This window comes from Eulemur rufifrons, chromosome 20 (genome assembly GCF_041146395.1).
Source record: "Eulemur rufifrons isolate Redbay chromosome 20, OSU_ERuf_1, whole genome shotgun sequence".
Classification (NCBI taxonomy): Eukaryota; Metazoa; Chordata; class Mammalia; order Primates; family Lemuridae; genus Eulemur; species Eulemur rufifrons.
The window spans coordinates 22,179,373-22,195,392 of NC_091002.1; the positions used below are offsets into that span (position 1 = coordinate 22,179,373).

A 16,020-nucleotide genomic window follows, 5' to 3' on the forward strand; every position below is an offset into this window, starting at 1 on the left:
CACCCAGGCCCGTTTGGGGAAAAGTACTCATAGGAATGGGTAAGCAGCCTCTGATTGCAGTAATGATGAGGGGCGACTGAAACATGCTTCTAAGAACTACGTAGCATGCGGCCAGCCCCCATGGGTAGCAGGCAGCAGTGGGGGCGGGGGCTCACGTGGCCAGTTACCCCAGTAGCTTCCTCCAGCGTGGTTTCACAGCCCGAATCAGGGGACATGAGCTCTAGTTCTGTGCGTCCTTCCTGGTGGGATGCAGTGGAACTGCTCTCCCCGAAGTGTTTGGTAGCCAGAGGCATCATTGGGGAATGTGTAGCTTTGGGGCTGGTAAAGTCCCCTGGGGGCTGGAGTTGGACGAAGCCCAGGTCTGAAAGCTTATTTCGCTGTTGCTCTACCTGTCCCGTGGGGGCCTCTGAAGACACTTCATTTAGAAGGACTCTTGTTTCACCCTGACTCACTCGGTGAGTTTCAGCTCCATGGGTCTCAAATATCCGGATTTTATTGGCCACTGAGGTCTTGCTAATATCTTCCAGGGAGCCCTCTTGGCCACCAGCCTGGAAAGAGGTCATCTCCTTTTGCTTCCCTGAAGTGAGCACCAACCCCAGGGGTATGGCCACCTCAGCATCTTCAGGGACAACTCTGGGCTTTCTGCTGGTGATGGGAGGTGCCCTACGCTCACCTCCTGTATCAGAGGGCACAACCAACCCTACTTGGTCCTTGGGCTCTGGGCTGTCTTTAGGAGGATGGATATGTTTGAGGAATACAGAGGACTGTTCTCCAAAGGGATCCTTGAGCTCCAAAGGCTTCCTTGACCCATGAGGGGCTAGGCTTGGAGAAGCTTCCTCCAGAGCTTCCAAAGCCTCCAAGTGACCAGGGGAGGCTGGCAGGGGGATGATCACCTCCATGTGAAGAAATGCTGAGGCCTCACGGTCCTCCATCTCAGGTCTTCCTGTCTGGGTGTGACCGGCTCCCCTCCCTTTGGACAGGAAGTTGCCTCTGTCCAATTTGGCTGGCTTCCTGACATTCGGAGGGATGGCCCATGGAAGGGCACACACCTGGGTGTCTGGACGCACACCCCCTCTTCCATGAGGTGAGTGGTTCTTCAATCCAGCTGGGGGACTTTTCTCATCCTTTCCTGGCAAATCTCCTCTCACAAGGCCCTCTTCCTCTTTAGCTGCACTGGCTGTTGGGTGGGTAAACTCTCCTTTCATCTCCCATTGGGTTTTTTCCCATTCCTCAGTAAATGTCTGCCCTGGAGAGTGTCCCTTCAGGTCATCTGGTCTTCCTTGGTTCTTGAGCAGCTCTGCTCCTTCCTCTGAGGAAGCTGTGTGGGCTTCATCCTTGTTCCTGCTGGAATCTGCAGCAGAACTCCCCAGGTCTGAGGAATTCAGCTCCAGTCTGGTCTCATCTCCAGAAGGAGCATCCAGGTGCTCTTCTCTCTCCTCCAGGGACAGAGGGAGAGCATGGTCTTCTGAGTTCTCTCCATAGTTTAAATAGAAGCTCCTCTCTGCAAAGGAGGTATCGGTTTCATCACTCGAGTCAGCTCTGGCTTCCACGTGGGCTGGATCCAATAAAAATGACTGCAGTCCTCCCTTGTCTGAGGCTGGAGAGGAGACGTCTACCTCTGCTGGCCTGGTCCCTGGGGCAGTGGGTCTCCCACAGATCTGGAGCTCCTCCAGCCCCTTCTTCAGTTCTGTCCGGCCCTCCAGCTGACTGTCTGAGATGCAGCGGTTCCTGATGGTGGCCTTCTTGGTGTCCACCCTGAGCTCAGATACTTCCAGGAGCTTTTCTGCCAACGTGCAGCCTGCAGCTTGGGCAGCCCCTCCTGGGCCTTCCTTGACCCAGGGGCCTTCCTCCCACACTGACTCAAAATCTTCAGGACTTGCGATCATTCTCCCTCGCTGCTGTGTGTTTGCTCTTCTGGTTCCCACCATTTCTTCTGTGGCTACTTCAACTTTGAATTTGTCCACCAGAACATCTACCTTGGAGAGTCTGCCATCAGCAAGGATACCAGCAAGGCCTGCCTCACTTTCTTCCTGCTGCGTGGTAGCCACTCTTAGGAGACAGAGTTCTTCTGGCCTAGTGTACTTTCTTTCTATAAATACCCAATGCTCTGAACCCTGTGTTTCAATTGGAGCAAGAAGAGTTAACATGAAATATCAGGCACCAGAAGAGTGAGTCACTTTTTCCAGGGACCAATCTACCACTGAAAGGTTGGACTCTGGAGCGGCACGTCCCCAGAACTGACTGGGGAGAGGAAGGCATGACAATGCCAGCCATTCTCATCAAAGCTAGTCTCCCTAGCCTCCCAGAGGCTCTCCTCAACCACTGCCCCCAAATCAATAAAATGGGATGGGGTCTCATGCCCTCCCCATATTAACTATGGGGAAATGGAGATCCATGGATGGGCCAGGACTCTTCCTCTTCCTCTTTTAATGATATATTAATAACTGCCACTGTCAGAGGGGATAGTAGCTGCATCACATGCCATCTTTGAATGTTAGAGCCAAAAGAACTCTTAAGACATTATCCAGTCTAATCTCCTCATTATGTAAATGGAGAAACTGAGGCCTAGAGAAGGTCAGTGACTCACCCAAGGTCACAGTTAGTTGACCGTAGAGTTAAGAAAAGAATGCCTGATTTTTGAGGCCTGAGATCTTTTTGCTGACTTATTTCACACCTTGGAATATGGGTGCCAACTGTGATCAAGTTGAAGGGAAGCATGGAGTTCCACAGGCCCACAGCCTGAAATCTGACCTTCTGATCTTTCTACAAGAGCTTCTGGGAAGAAAACAGACTAGTAGCAAAGATACCAAATGGCTAGGTTAGTGCCAGTCACCAAAATGGCTTAAACAGCTTGAATATTGTGGAGTTCTGTCCAAAAGAAACAAATTATCAAGGTCCATCCCTTGACAGAAAAAGAGTAGAAAGGGACTGACCAGGACGCAGCCAGGAAGGGAAAGATCTAAGTATCCAGGCATCATCATGAGTCAAAGGCACCAGAGTGTCACACGGTCAAACTGTCAATGAAATGGCCCTCTAGCTCCCCCGGAGGGTTCTCTAACAATGCATGGGAGGGAGTGACGGACTTCCAGAGTCATTAAAAAAGCAGGAAAGTCATTGGGTTTTTAATCTTCTTGTGGCCACAGAATATTTTCTTCCCACAAAATGTTAATGGAAGTATGGTATGGGACACAAATATAGAGCTTCCTGGTGAAGCTGGGTGTGCAGGCTGCCCTCGTGGGAAATCCCTGCTCTGACTGGAGCCCTCATGATACAAATATGGAAATCAAGGCCTAGAGAAGGCAAGCACCTTGCCCGACACAGTGAGCTGCTGGCAAAGGTAGCCTAGAATGCAGTCTATGACTCCAAGTTCTGGGAAGTGTGCCCTTTCCACTCTACCCTGACCACCTCCACGTAAGGTATGCTCAAAACTGCTCCTAGCAACAGGAGAGGGAAGGTTTATATGACCTTAGGCTCCTTTTCAGGTTATGACATGGTGAGGAATCTGTCAATCCCAACCATCTCGGAGGAATCTACCAGAACTCCCCAGATCTGAAGAATTTTGAAGGACCAAGAGAACACTGTAAACCCTTTTTTCCCCCACGCCACTCAGCAAAATCTCCTTGACTGTCAGGGAGGGAATCAGACCTCACTAAGAGAATCTTGCCAACGGGAAAGAGACCAAAGGAATGGGAAGGTCCAGGCAAAGTCTGGGGTGGGTTTCCGAGCTTTTACTTCAGGTTGTTGAACCATCCCAGAGTGAAGTGCTTCCAGAGCCTACTGAAGCCAGGTCTCTTTTCTCATCTCCTTGGCAAGCAGGTTCCTTTAGCTGCTTCAATTTCAGCTTGTACTGACATCATCAGCATAGCAATAATGGCCAAAGGTGGTCAATGAGGCCTCTCTGGAACATTCCTGCCCCAATTCTAACTAGCAACCAGGCTAAACAAGCAAGAGTGACTGGGGCAAGAGCTGGCTCAGAATGAAAAGAAAGATTCTGCAGGAAGAAAAAGAGAAACATGTAGTGATGTTTAGTTACTATGTGCCAGGCAATGCAGCCCTTTGGCTAAATTATTAAATTCAATCCAAATGGCAACCTGTGAAGCAGGCATTGTTATTTTTATTTCAGAAGGGGAAATTGAGGCTCCCAGAGGTGGGAGGACTTGCATAAGACCACCGAGTGAGCTGTGGGGAAAGAAGGAGTTCTGTTCCTAACAAGTAAAATGCAGGTATACAGGATCCTGAAATGGAAAAGGAGACTGAACAAAAAAGAGAGAAACCCCCCCGAGACACCAAAGCACTGGTGGAGTCACACCTGGCCCTGGGGATTGGTCTGAAAGTCGGTCTGACATGATTCAACAGAGGGGATAATGTTAGAGTAGCCCCAGATTGTGGCAGTCTTGCAACCCTTCTTTCCCCAGAGCCAGGGGACCTTCAGTGCCTTGCTCAGAGTGCCCCCTGCCGTCAGTGGGGGGCACTGCTGCAAGAGAAGTTATGCAACAGAAGTGAGGAGAAATAGAGCCAGTGGCTCCCACACAAGCCATAGATGAGAAGAAACTCTCAAACCAGGCAGTACTGCTGACTCTAGGCTGTTCAGGCCCCACTGGAGCTCTAGGCCACATTTTGGGACCCATCCTTTACAGGAGGAGGGGATTTAGGGTGAAGAGCCATCTAGAAAGCATGTCCTGGGAGAAACTACAAAGAGTGGGGATGTTCAAGGGGAAGGGAGGTGTTTAGCTCTCTGGCCTGGAGGAGGATGCAGAGTGGATCTATGGATGCCACAGGGCAGAACAAGGCCCACAGCTGATTTAGAAGAACAGGTTTTAATTCAACATGAAAATCTCCTAATGATTGACTGAGGACAAAATAGGCTGCTGTCAAAGACCGTGAGAGCCCCGCTATGGAAGAGGCTAGATGGACAGTTTGCAGGGATAATAGTGAAGGGTGCATACTGGGAGCAGAGCTCCCAGTATGAGTACCTCTCCTTGGTTCTAGGAGCATCTCTGTGCTCCAGGGCATCACTATATCCCTAACCTTGGGATGCTGTTGACTCCTGTCTGACTTTCCCCAGGAGACAGGGGAAAGTTTTGTTTTACATTAAGGGAAAACTCATGGAGTAGAAGTGTGATTTATGTTTTGCCACTTATATAGCTCACTCATGTCTTTCTCAAAGTTCTAGCACATTTGCAGCAGCTACAAAAGTTTTCTCTGAGAACTGAAAACGGTATATGCCCTCACACACAATGCCAACAAAGGAAAGTCGGGTATCAGGGAGAAAGAAGTTTTGCCCAGATGATTGGTCAGTACCTTCCAACTCTGACAGTCTATGAAATCCCAGGAGGAACGTGGGTGCAGCCCCCTGCTGCCTGCGCCTGAATCCCATGCCCAGCATCCACAGGACGTTACAAGAGCCCCCAACCTGCTGCTATCCTGGACATAGATGCATAGATGCTTTCCTCATTTAGAATGTCTGCCTGACCAATATCTCTATAACCCCAAGGATACTCCTTAGAGAAAGATGTCTACTTTTGCCTGCCTGGAGACCCTGATAGACCCAAGCTCCAGAGGAGTTTAGAGAGGAAGGAGGTAGGGGATGGATGAAATGCTATGTCCTAACTAGCCACTGCTGGACGTTATCCAGGCTTCTAAACAGAGACAAGGCAGAAGGCATTTGGGTACCATCACCCCCATCCCAGGCTTAGAAGTCAGAGCCTGCCTCTGGAGTCACCCGCCTCCCAGGGCCTGAGAAACAGAGATCGTTTCTGCCTCTCCTTCAAAGCCAGAGGTTATTTCGGCTGTTCTGTCTTCCCAGAATGGCTGCAGTCCTGTCCCTCCTGAGAATAATGGATGAGGGAGGGGCTGGCCCTTTATGGATCCCTGGGATGTGGATGTTTGCTTGTCACAGCATGAGGACAGCATGGGCTACCCACTGCTCCCATCTGCATGGCAGAATCTGGTCCATTCCCCTAACCCCAAAGAAAGGGTTTTCTTAAGACCACAGAGCGTGGCTCTTGGAGGCCCGAGGAGGAAGAGACAGGGGAAGGTGAAGACAGTAACCTCAGGAGACGCTGCGAGGCTTTTCTGAGTGAACACTTCCAAGCCTGCGGCTGCTCCAGGCTCAGGTACCAAGTCCTGCTGAGAGGTGTCCTGGGTCCTCTGGGACTGCAGGGGAGGCCCAGGGCCAGCGGAGAGGTAAAGAGGGAGGAAGGGAAGGAGAGACAGAGACAGGAGGAGAGGGAGAGAGAGAAAGCAGGAGAAACACACACACACAGAGTCTGTAAATAGCCCAGCTTCATAAGTCCCACATCTGAGGATTTGTGGATTAGGTCAGGAAGGAGCCTCTCTGTGGGGTGAGATAGAGCGGGACTGCCCTTCTGAGCCATTTAAGGGAGGGAGGCCCACAGTCAGCTGCTGGCCAGTATTGTGCCTTCGGGCCCTTCCCCATTTGGGAGTCTTTGGAGCCATATCACTCAGACTATGATTCCAAGTCTTCCCTGGATGTCTTTGGCTTAGGCTATGGTTCAATCCTGCAGTTTGGGTCACAGCTCCTTTTAAAAAGTTATCTTTGAAACTAAAACCTGGGTGTGGCAAATGGGAACAGTTAAAGTTTCCACTGTTTTCCCCTTGGCCCAGATAGGGCCCAGCAATATATAAGGAAGCTCCTAGGAATTCTGGCCGATGCAGGACGGCTGCAGGAGAGCCCCCAGCACACTCACGTTTGGACCAAGGATTCTAGTCACCACCAGCAATAGCCCTGTGACTGCCCAGTGCTTTCCAGTTGACAAAGTGCTTTTATGCTCATTGTTTCATTTCACCTTTCCAACAACCCTATGGAGTGGCAATTTTGGTCCCCCTTTAGATGGACTAAGCAGTGAGGCTCAGAAAGGTCCCAGCCAATCTTGTCTATAGCACCTCCCCATCTCCCAAATCTTCAAGGGCCCCCTAAATGCCAAGGGGACCTGTAAGCCAGTTGTAGATGGTCCATCACTCCAATGTGAGGTCCTGGACCGTAATCCTTCCCAGCAGTGGACGACATTCCTTGGGGCCGAGGGGCTGGGGCGGGTGGAACAAACTCCTCCTGCTAGTGAGACTCATCTTCTAGCAATTCCAGCTACCACCAGCAGGTGGGGCACACCCCAAGCAGGGCTGCTCTGAGACACTCCAGAGCTCCAGATGCCAACTCACCACGGCTCACCCTTCCCTTCTCTTAGGGAGTCTGACTCTTTTGGTAGCCTCTGCATCCCACCTCACTCACAGCCAGGCCAAGACCCAGCCCACATGAGGACTGATTAGAGGCCACTCTGGAGGGCTGGAGGTGGGGATGGGAGGGGCGCTGTTCATTGGATCACTAGACCACCACTTGAGGTCCAGTCCAGGGTCTTGATTGTGCCATAGGTGACCACATAAGCCCTTAGTATTTGCAGAGGTTTGCCCTTCTTCCATGGTACCAGCCTTACAGGCCCCCAAAGCATTCCCTCGTTTTGTGATTCACCATCCAGGGAGCTACCACAGTAGCTGTTCCTGAGCTTATGCCTCACTAGGCAAAGCCCTCTGTTATCTGGCAGGCTCAGGCCACGGGTAGTTCTGATTCAATCAAATGCTCTGCTAATTAGATAATGGCTACATCACCAATTTTCAAAGCATTAGAAGACAGCACACACACAATTGACTCTATACCTGGTCTTTACATGATTTGGTCTTGCTCCTAGGCAGCTGTGATTTAATGGCAAATACAATAGCCTAGGACACAAGAAAATTGGGTTCTGGCTCCTCTTCTATCAGCTATGACACTGAACAAGCCCACCCTCTTTCTGGGTCTCATTGCCCCTATCTATAAAATGAAGGTTCCAAGCAGGTTCCAAGGGTCCTTCCAACTTTTAAAGGAGATTCTGGTTCAAAGTCAACCTCCTGTGTGGAAAAGTCCCAGGACTTTTAAAACGAAACAATAAGTAACTCACATTGAGCACTGAGGTACTCTCGTTCCTCAACTTGTGTTATCTCATTTGATCTTCACAACATCCCTACCAAGTGGGCGCTTTTATTATCTCTACCTAAGGAGACTCAGAGAGCTTAAGTAACAGGCCCAGAGTCATCCAGCTAGCAGGCAGCAGAGCCAGAATTCAAACCCAGGCAGTGTCAGTCTAGACCACAATTGAGATTGAGACCAATAAGCAATAGCTCTAGAGAGAAAACACCTAAGTATAAACTGGGGTAAATACTGCCAAGATTTAGCAAGGACTAAAAATAATTGCTTGGGAGTATAAATACAGCAATTCTCCAAATCCTGTCTTCATCTCTCTTTCAATTGAGAAAATACCCCGTGCTTTCCACTCTGAAAGGCAGGTCATGTGTGATCCTTTTCTGAAGCCTCAGAAGCAGGTCTGATATGTGTGGAGGACCCGCTTCCCTCTAGTGGGCCCTGAGGACCCTTCCAGGAGGGACGCCCCCAATCTGTATTTTCACAATATGCACAAAAGGGTCTGGTTACTGGATATGGCTACCAGATTCTTAAAGTTTAGTACACATGAGAATCACCTGGGGCATTTGTTAAAATGCAGATCCCAGGGCTCTAACTCCAAATATCTGAATCAATTACTGAATGTTGGGGGGGGAGGCCTGGAACCTGCATTTCTAAAAAGCATCCCTTCCCCATTATACTCTGGTTGATGGAAGGGGAGTACACCAAGCTACTATGAGTCTTGAGTTTGACATGCTTCAAGGTGGTCCCTGTGACCCAGGATTCCAAAATTTAGTGAATTTGTTTCCCTCAGCCTAATCCGTCACCCTATCTATCCCCACCAGCCCCCAAGCAGCAATGGGGGGAAGGGTATTGGTGTGGAGGATGAGCATGAGTCAGTATGCAGGAACGACCCCAATACCTCTTTTCCCAAGGCCCTTATTGAGGGGTTCAGGGTGAAACCTACCTCATTGGCTTTCTCAGGGGTGCCCTTGGGGGATGGGGAGGCGGGTGAGGAGGGCAGCCTGCGCTCCCGCTCCCAGTCTCGATCCCGGTGGATCAGTTTGCTGTTGGGCTCTTTCAGGGTCCTCTTGAGCTCATTGATGCTGGCCTGGTGCTTCAGCAAGACGTCCTCTGGCTTGTCTAAGAACTAGGGATGGATGGAGAGGACAGCGGTGTTAGGAAATAGCTCTGAATGGGGGGTACAGGGTGCAGGGATGATGGCAATAATGTCACCACCCTCCACCAGCAATGTCCCTGTCTCAATCTCTCAGCAGCCCCACGAGCCAGGCAGGCTGAAGATGATCAGCTCCAACAGGCACACATACTGAGGCACAGAGTACTTAAGATTAAAAGAGGAGGCCTCTAGTCAAGCCACCTTTTCTTCTCCCCTGCCTGGCTCCCCAGACTCTGAACACCCAACTCCACCCAAATCCCGCAGGTCTGGGAGAGTTCGCTTTGGTGCTGCGAGCCCAGTCTTAGTGATGGAGGTGACTTCCCTCTGGTTACATCCAAGGCATAGAAGGCAGCATCTGCCAGAGTGAGAACTCACTAACCCTGCTCACTGGGCTGCTCTGGCTCACTTGCTGGCCTTCTGGATTCTTCCTGGATCCTGGTACCTACCTTCTGGCTGAGACAAGGACCTCCAATCTAGGCCTCTCCTAGCCTAACATGCACAACCGCTCAAGCTCTGTGAAGGCCTAGAGTACAGATCCTCCTCAAGCCCAGGGATATCCAGAAAAAAATGGGCCATGTTCCCACACTAGGGACAGGGGCCAGGAAAAGCTTGTGTCCAGCCTTCTCTGCTGTGAGCCACCAGCTTCCCCAACCACCCTGGATCTTCCAGATGCCTTTTGGGTATTGACTCACCAACAGCAGACTGGGTGAGATACAGCCAGATAGAGAAACTAGGACACTGTGGGGTGTTCAGGAAGATTAGGAGAATTAGAGACCAAGAAGAAGAGAGGTAAGCCCCAAGGCTGGGCACAAGAATTGAGCCAGGAATAGCTGGAGTCATAGGTGTCCCCCCCCCCCCCCCCAGCCCATTAAACCCCTAAGTCTGAGCTCTAGCCACTGCGGCATGACAGAGTAATCTTCCTAGCTGAAGTGCGGATGAGCCTTTGTACAGGAGCTGGCAGTGATTTGCCAAAGCTCTTTATCTGCCTGCATCTGGGGCAGAGCGGATAGGCTGGCAGCCCAAGGACCCTTATTTGCAAGGCTGTTTGAGGATTCATGTTAATTCAATTTAGGAGAAGAAATGGACAATCTCAGCTTATTAAAGTCACATGAGGTGATTCTGGAAGAACCACTGGAAGGTAAGCTTACCCTTGGACAACATTACGATCTTCTGCCGGGCTCATCTCTGCTATCCAAGGATCCACTGTGGTTGGCTCCTAAGCTACCTCGGGAAGGAAGCTGATACCACTGGGGTTCCTGCTTTCCCTCCAGACACCTGTCTGTACCTCAGGCATCCCACCCCAAGCTGAGCTGCCCTTGGGACAATGTCTGTCTCTGTCTGAGAAGTCAAACCTGATGGAGTTTTCACAGGGAGTAAGTTTGGGCTGCAATGGGTAGTGAGGCCCAACTTGAGATTTGGCTTGTCATCTTCCATCCCAAACCTGTTCCTCTGGCTCTGCAGGCATGTCGTGCTCCTGAAGGCTACAGGGAGCAGTGGGACCCCGAGATCCTTGAAGGTTAAGGGCCTTGGAGAAACCTAGTCTGGATGCCTTGCTGTGCAGATGGGGGACTGGAGCCTGAGGGGACTTTCTCAAGATCTGCAAAGAGTCAGTGGCAGAACTGGGGTTGAAACCTAGATCTCGGGACTCTAAGGCCAGGCTCTTCTTACGTCCTGGCCTCTGGTCCTTTCTCTCAGCAGCCCAAGGACCCACGGATAAACCTACTTCTCTTGCAGTTAAGGTTCAAATGAAGAGTTGGAGACTGGGTGAGACGGAAAGAGAAGTGGTTAACATAGGAGGACTAAGTTGAAGGAAGCAACAGATGGGAAGAGGAAGAGGAAAAGGAGGAGAGGTTCTTGGCAGAGCTGGAGCAGCAGCAGATCCCACCTGGGAGAAGGTGGAACTGGAGTCTGGGCAGATGTGCTCTGAGGCTCCTCCCTCCCCACCCAAAGTCCCCCCTCCCACATCTGGTTGCCAATAGATACAAGGTGAAGCTTTGGGTGAGGACACAGGGGACACAGATGAGATGGACCAAACAGTGCTGTGGGGCAGGAGATGAGTCTAAGGAAGGGGTGGGGTGGGAGGCGGGCAGAATGAGCTAAATGAAAGCACAGAATGGCCTGGAAGGGCTGGTGGACACAGGCGGGGTGGTCAGCAGGTAAGCAGGAGGCATGGAGGACCAGGTGGTCTGGTAAGGTGGAGCATGAAGCTGGGAGGAGAGTGGGAGGGGTGAGGGGGGAGGAGAGATAGCTGGTCTGGGGGAGAGTCTGAGCAGGAAGCTGGAGAGATGAGTTTAACAAGGCTGCGGGAGGGCAAGGGTGACTGGGGAGGGGGATGGCCAGGGAGCAAAGATGAAGCTGAGATGGTGCCAGGATGTGTGCTTGGGATGGTGACAAATGAGCTGGGGATGTGAATGGCTAGGTAGGGAGGGACAGGTCCCATGCAGTACCTCCTGCTTGTGTCTCGGCGTGGTTTCCTGCTCCGGCTAGCGGGAGGTGGTAGGAGGGAAAGGATCCAGCAAGGTCAGTAGAGCAAATGGAATAGAGATACCTCGATGGGCTTGGTCCAGCAAGGAGCCCAGAGCACTCACACTTGACCAAGCAGTGGAGGCCAGGGAAGCTGGGTGGGCCACCAGTAAGGCAGTGAGGTAGTCAGAAGAAGGTGCGGGGCGTGAAGCAGGGAGCTGGCCCAAGAAGGCAAAGAAGGGGACTAGGGGCAAAGTGGGCAGGGCGACACTTGGCAGATGGGACGTGTGAATGGGGTTTTATGCTTCTTGCTGTCAGTGGGTGTGTGTTCAGGGGCCCGTATTCACAAGGTGGAACTGCATGACAGACAAAAACCCGCTTAACAACCGTGCCAAGAGGAAGCTCTCCCTGGCCTGTGTGTGCACACACCAGTGCGTGTGTGTGTGTGCGTGTGCTGTTTGCACGTCTGTGTGCAGGAATGTAAGGGTGAAGGAGTACATATATCAGTCAGTGAGGCTGAGGTTGTGCATTCCTGCATGAGTGTGTACACACAGACATTAGAAGTGTACACATACACCTGAATGGGGCATGGGGCAGGGGACACACTTGTACCTCACACTTGTGAGGGACCTTGATGACACCTTCCTCTGGAAAGGAAGGGCATAGTGCAGATCCAGATCACAGTCAAAGGGGCAAATCAGGAGTGGGCAGGAGGAGGCCTGAGTCCTCCAGGGGACAGAAGGCCCCTGTGGAAAGGCAGGGCAGAAGGAGGGGAAGAGTACAGGGCAGGCAGTGTGCCTACCACCCATCCCCACCCCCACCCCAGGGATGTCCAGGTATTGAGCATGGCCCAGGGAAAAGCCTTGTCCATGATGCACTCCATAGCAGGGGTGCTTGGCCACAGCTAGGGGCAGGTGAAGGCCAAGGCTGAGGCTAGACCTCGGATCAGCCTCCCGATCCCCAGGGCAGAGGGTCTGAGAAAACCAGGCTCCTACCTTCAGCTCCTTGATCTTGGTGGGGGTCCTGACCTCTCCTTCCTCGGCCTCTGACCGCCGTCCCCCAGACTCGCCATCCTCCTCCCGCTTGTCACCATCAGCCCCTGCATCATGGTTCTCACTCACAGAGGCTGGGCGGGAGAACTCTGCTGAAATAGGCAGAGACAGCCAGGCAACCATGTGAGACATCTCCTCTATACAGACGAGGAGCCAGCCCAGCCACTGCCCAACCATTCCTGGAGTGGAGCCGACTTTTCTACACCCCACGGGCTCACAGAGGAGTGAGGTAGACTTCCCCAGGTCACATCGTTGGCAAGCAACAGAGCTGCCTCTCAGTCCGGGGCCCCCTCCTGGTTTCTATAGCACTCGAGCCTGGGTTCAAATCTCAAATCCATCTCTTCTTGCTGTGTGACCTTGGGTAAATTACATAATCTCTCTGGGCCTTGTTTTCCTCCTCTATAAGCAGTGCCTACTTCAGAAAGCTGAAGTGAGGACAAATAGCTAATGAGTGTAAGTATTTAGAAAAATATTTAGAAGAGTGGCTGGCACAGAGTATGCCTTCAATCAATGTTGGCCCATAAATGTTGCTGTTTTTGTTGTGGTGGTTGTGGCAGAATACTCACTTGATCACAATTTAGCAACACACAGATATTACGAGATTGGCTTTTACTAGTGGAAGCCAAAGTTGTAACATTTACAAATGATTTACCTTCCTTATAAATTAGGGAAAATTCAAGGGGATTCCTGCAATAACATCTTTCTTACCCACTGGCATTCTAAAACACTTTTCTTTCTTTGTTTTTTAGAGAGATAGAGTTTTGCTCTTTTGCCCAGGCTGGAGTACAGTGGCATCATCATAGCTCACTGCAACCTCAAACTCCTGGGCTCAAGTCATCCTCCTGCCTCAGCCTCCTGAGTAACTGGGACTATAGGCATGTGCCACCATGCCCAGCTAATTTTTCTATTTTTTGTAGAGACAGGGTCTCACTCTCACTCAGGCTGGTCTCAAACTCCTGACCTCAAGCGATCCTTCTGCCTTGGCCTCCCAAAGTGCTAGGATTACAGGCGTGATAAAACACTTTTCTGAACAGGAAAGAAAGGGGTGGAATTATAGACTGTGCACACCAGGCACTGGACATAACCTGACTATGCCCATGGACTGTGTCTTGGTGGAAAATAGGCTGGAAGACACTGAATTAAAATAGCCAGAGCACAGATTATCCTTGGAGTTGGCCTAGATTTTAAAAAGAGAGTAATTATCCTTTCTATTCATACATATTCACTGTGCAAAGTACTCATTTATGCACATATTTCATTTGATTTGCATAATACTCTGTGTTGGTGGCTAGAATGGGAATTATAACCCCCATTTCACAGAGGATAAATTGAGACCTCAAGAGGGGAAAGGTCTCACTGGGAACCTTTCGGTGAGTCAGGACAAGGACCTAGACTTCCTGGCTTTGAGTCTAGGTTTCTGTTCCTCCCCTAATGAGCTTCACCAGCTCTGAGCTAACCTCTGCTCCCTGCCAAAATCTGGCCTTCATTTGGTTCCTGGCATAGAAATGGAAGCTACAAAAGAGGACCAGAAGACAGTACAGATCCTCCTTTCTCTTTGCATAAACCTTCAGTTCTTAGCCCTATGTCTATCCAAGGAGAAGAAGCTTCTTCTGCCTCAAATAGACCCCTGCAGAACTATATATCCCTCAAACATAGACAGAAATCCTGAGACAGGTCTCACTTTCATACTCTAGAAAAAGCATCAGACTCTCTTGAGCATCTGGCAAACTCCTAAGTATCCTTCAAAACCCTGCCCAGGTGTCAGCCTTTCCACAAAGCCCTTTCTGCTTCTCCCAGATAGAATGAATTCCTCCCTCCTCAAGGCTGATCTGCATTCTCTACATGCTTCTCCCATTGCTTAAACCACATTAAATGCTTCAAAACCTACTATTCTATGAGCTTCTCAAAGGAAAAGGCTGCATTTACTCACTCTAAATATTATACTTGGATAAATACTATACCTAACACGAGACCTGGCACACATATAACACCCAGAAAATACATGTTGAGTAGAACTAACTTGCCTGGAGGCCTCCCCCACTATATTCTAGGAGCATTCACTGTTCTCCCATCCAAGTCCCTACTTCACACCTTTAAGCTACCCTCTACAAACCTAAAAGCAATAATGATGGGTACCATTTATGAAGGTCCTATTATATGCCATGAATAGTTCTGTGTGTTTTTTAGGCATTATTAATTCTCCCTATAACACAGAAAAGCAGTAGTATTTTGCATAAGAGGAAACAGGCTCAGGGGAGTTCAATAAGTTGCTCAAGGTCACCCATCCATTCATTCAGATATTTATGGACCACTTCTTGTGTCCATGGAGCAGCTGGTAAGTGTCAGGGTCAAGATTTGAACTCAGACCTGCCTAACTCTGAATGCCCCCACTGCCCCAGGTGGCTTCTGAACATCACCTGCACACTCTAGTGTGTACATCCTGGGGAGAGACTTGGGCCCTGGGGGTGCTGACTTAGTAGGTCTGGGGCAGGACCTGGCAATCTTCACGTTTAACAGTCTCACAGGTGATTCTGATGCAGACATGGTCTCTGGACCACACTTTGAGAAGCCCTGATCTGCTTGATACAGGACAATGTCCGGCTAGTTCTCGCTGATGTTAAGGGCACCCATCAGTCCAACAGAAATGGAGGCAGTGGAAAGCACCATATGGATAGCATGTCAATCAGCCCAGAACTCAATGGAACAAAAAGAATGAACAGGAACAATGCTTCAGCCTCCAAGCAGATAAGGTATTACCAGCTCCGCAATGTAGTCATAAGCACCATTCTCCTGGTATAATGATAATATATGGATTGCTAAACTTCTTGGGTGGGGAGCCCAGAAAACCATACGGTTGAACCTGGGGCCCCAAAGGCCATGATTCAGGGAAGTTGTGGGAATCCAGAGATTGGCAGTGTCACATCCAAAGTGGAAGTGAGCTGTAGGTTGGGGCTAAACCAACCAAGAGCTGCCCAGGTACAGCAGTGGTCTCCAGCTACCATGCCTGGTGCAAATGAACTTGGGATGTGTCTACCACTTTCACTGCTCATTCTGCAGAACCTGGCATGCCCACTCCTCACTTCCCTCTAAAGACCACTCTTCCCCCCACCTCCAACTTGGGCCATACCTCCATCAAGGCTGCGGGACATGGTGTACCGTTTGCTGGAGGAGCGCTCAAAGAAGGGTGCGGGCCGGTCAATGAGGGCACTGGCCTGGCGGGTCTGTGCCTGGGTCCTCCCACTATACCGGAACTTAGAGCCCATCACCAGGAAGCCCTTGGGTGGAGGCTCAGGGGACACCAGCCTGCAGCAGAGGGAAGAAGGTGAGGAGGGGATATCAGACCTGCATTTGCAGGCCCAAGGTTAGACTACAGTTGG

At 50.7% G+C, this 16,020-nt stretch overlaps 1 protein-coding gene across 1 annotated transcript in view; it reads right to left on the reverse strand.

Annotated features, from left to right (window-relative positions):
- Positions 1-16,020, reverse strand: part of EPB41L1 (erythrocyte membrane protein band 4.1 like 1) — a 48,801-nt gene that overhangs the window by 19,487 nt on the left and 13,294 nt on the right. The window contains exons 10-15 of the mRNA XM_069495833.1: positions 15,771-15,946; positions 12,587-12,735; positions 11,576-11,611; positions 8,919-9,101; positions 6,052-6,156; positions 156-2,114 (exon numbers count right to left, since the gene is read on the reverse strand). Coding sequence (XP_069351934.1) covers positions 156-2,114; positions 6,052-6,156; positions 8,919-9,101; positions 11,576-11,611; positions 12,587-12,735; positions 15,771-15,946 — 2,608 coding nt within the window. The remainder of the gene's footprint in view (positions 1-155; positions 2,115-6,051; positions 6,157-8,918; positions 9,102-11,575; positions 11,612-12,586; positions 12,736-15,770; positions 15,947-16,020) is intronic.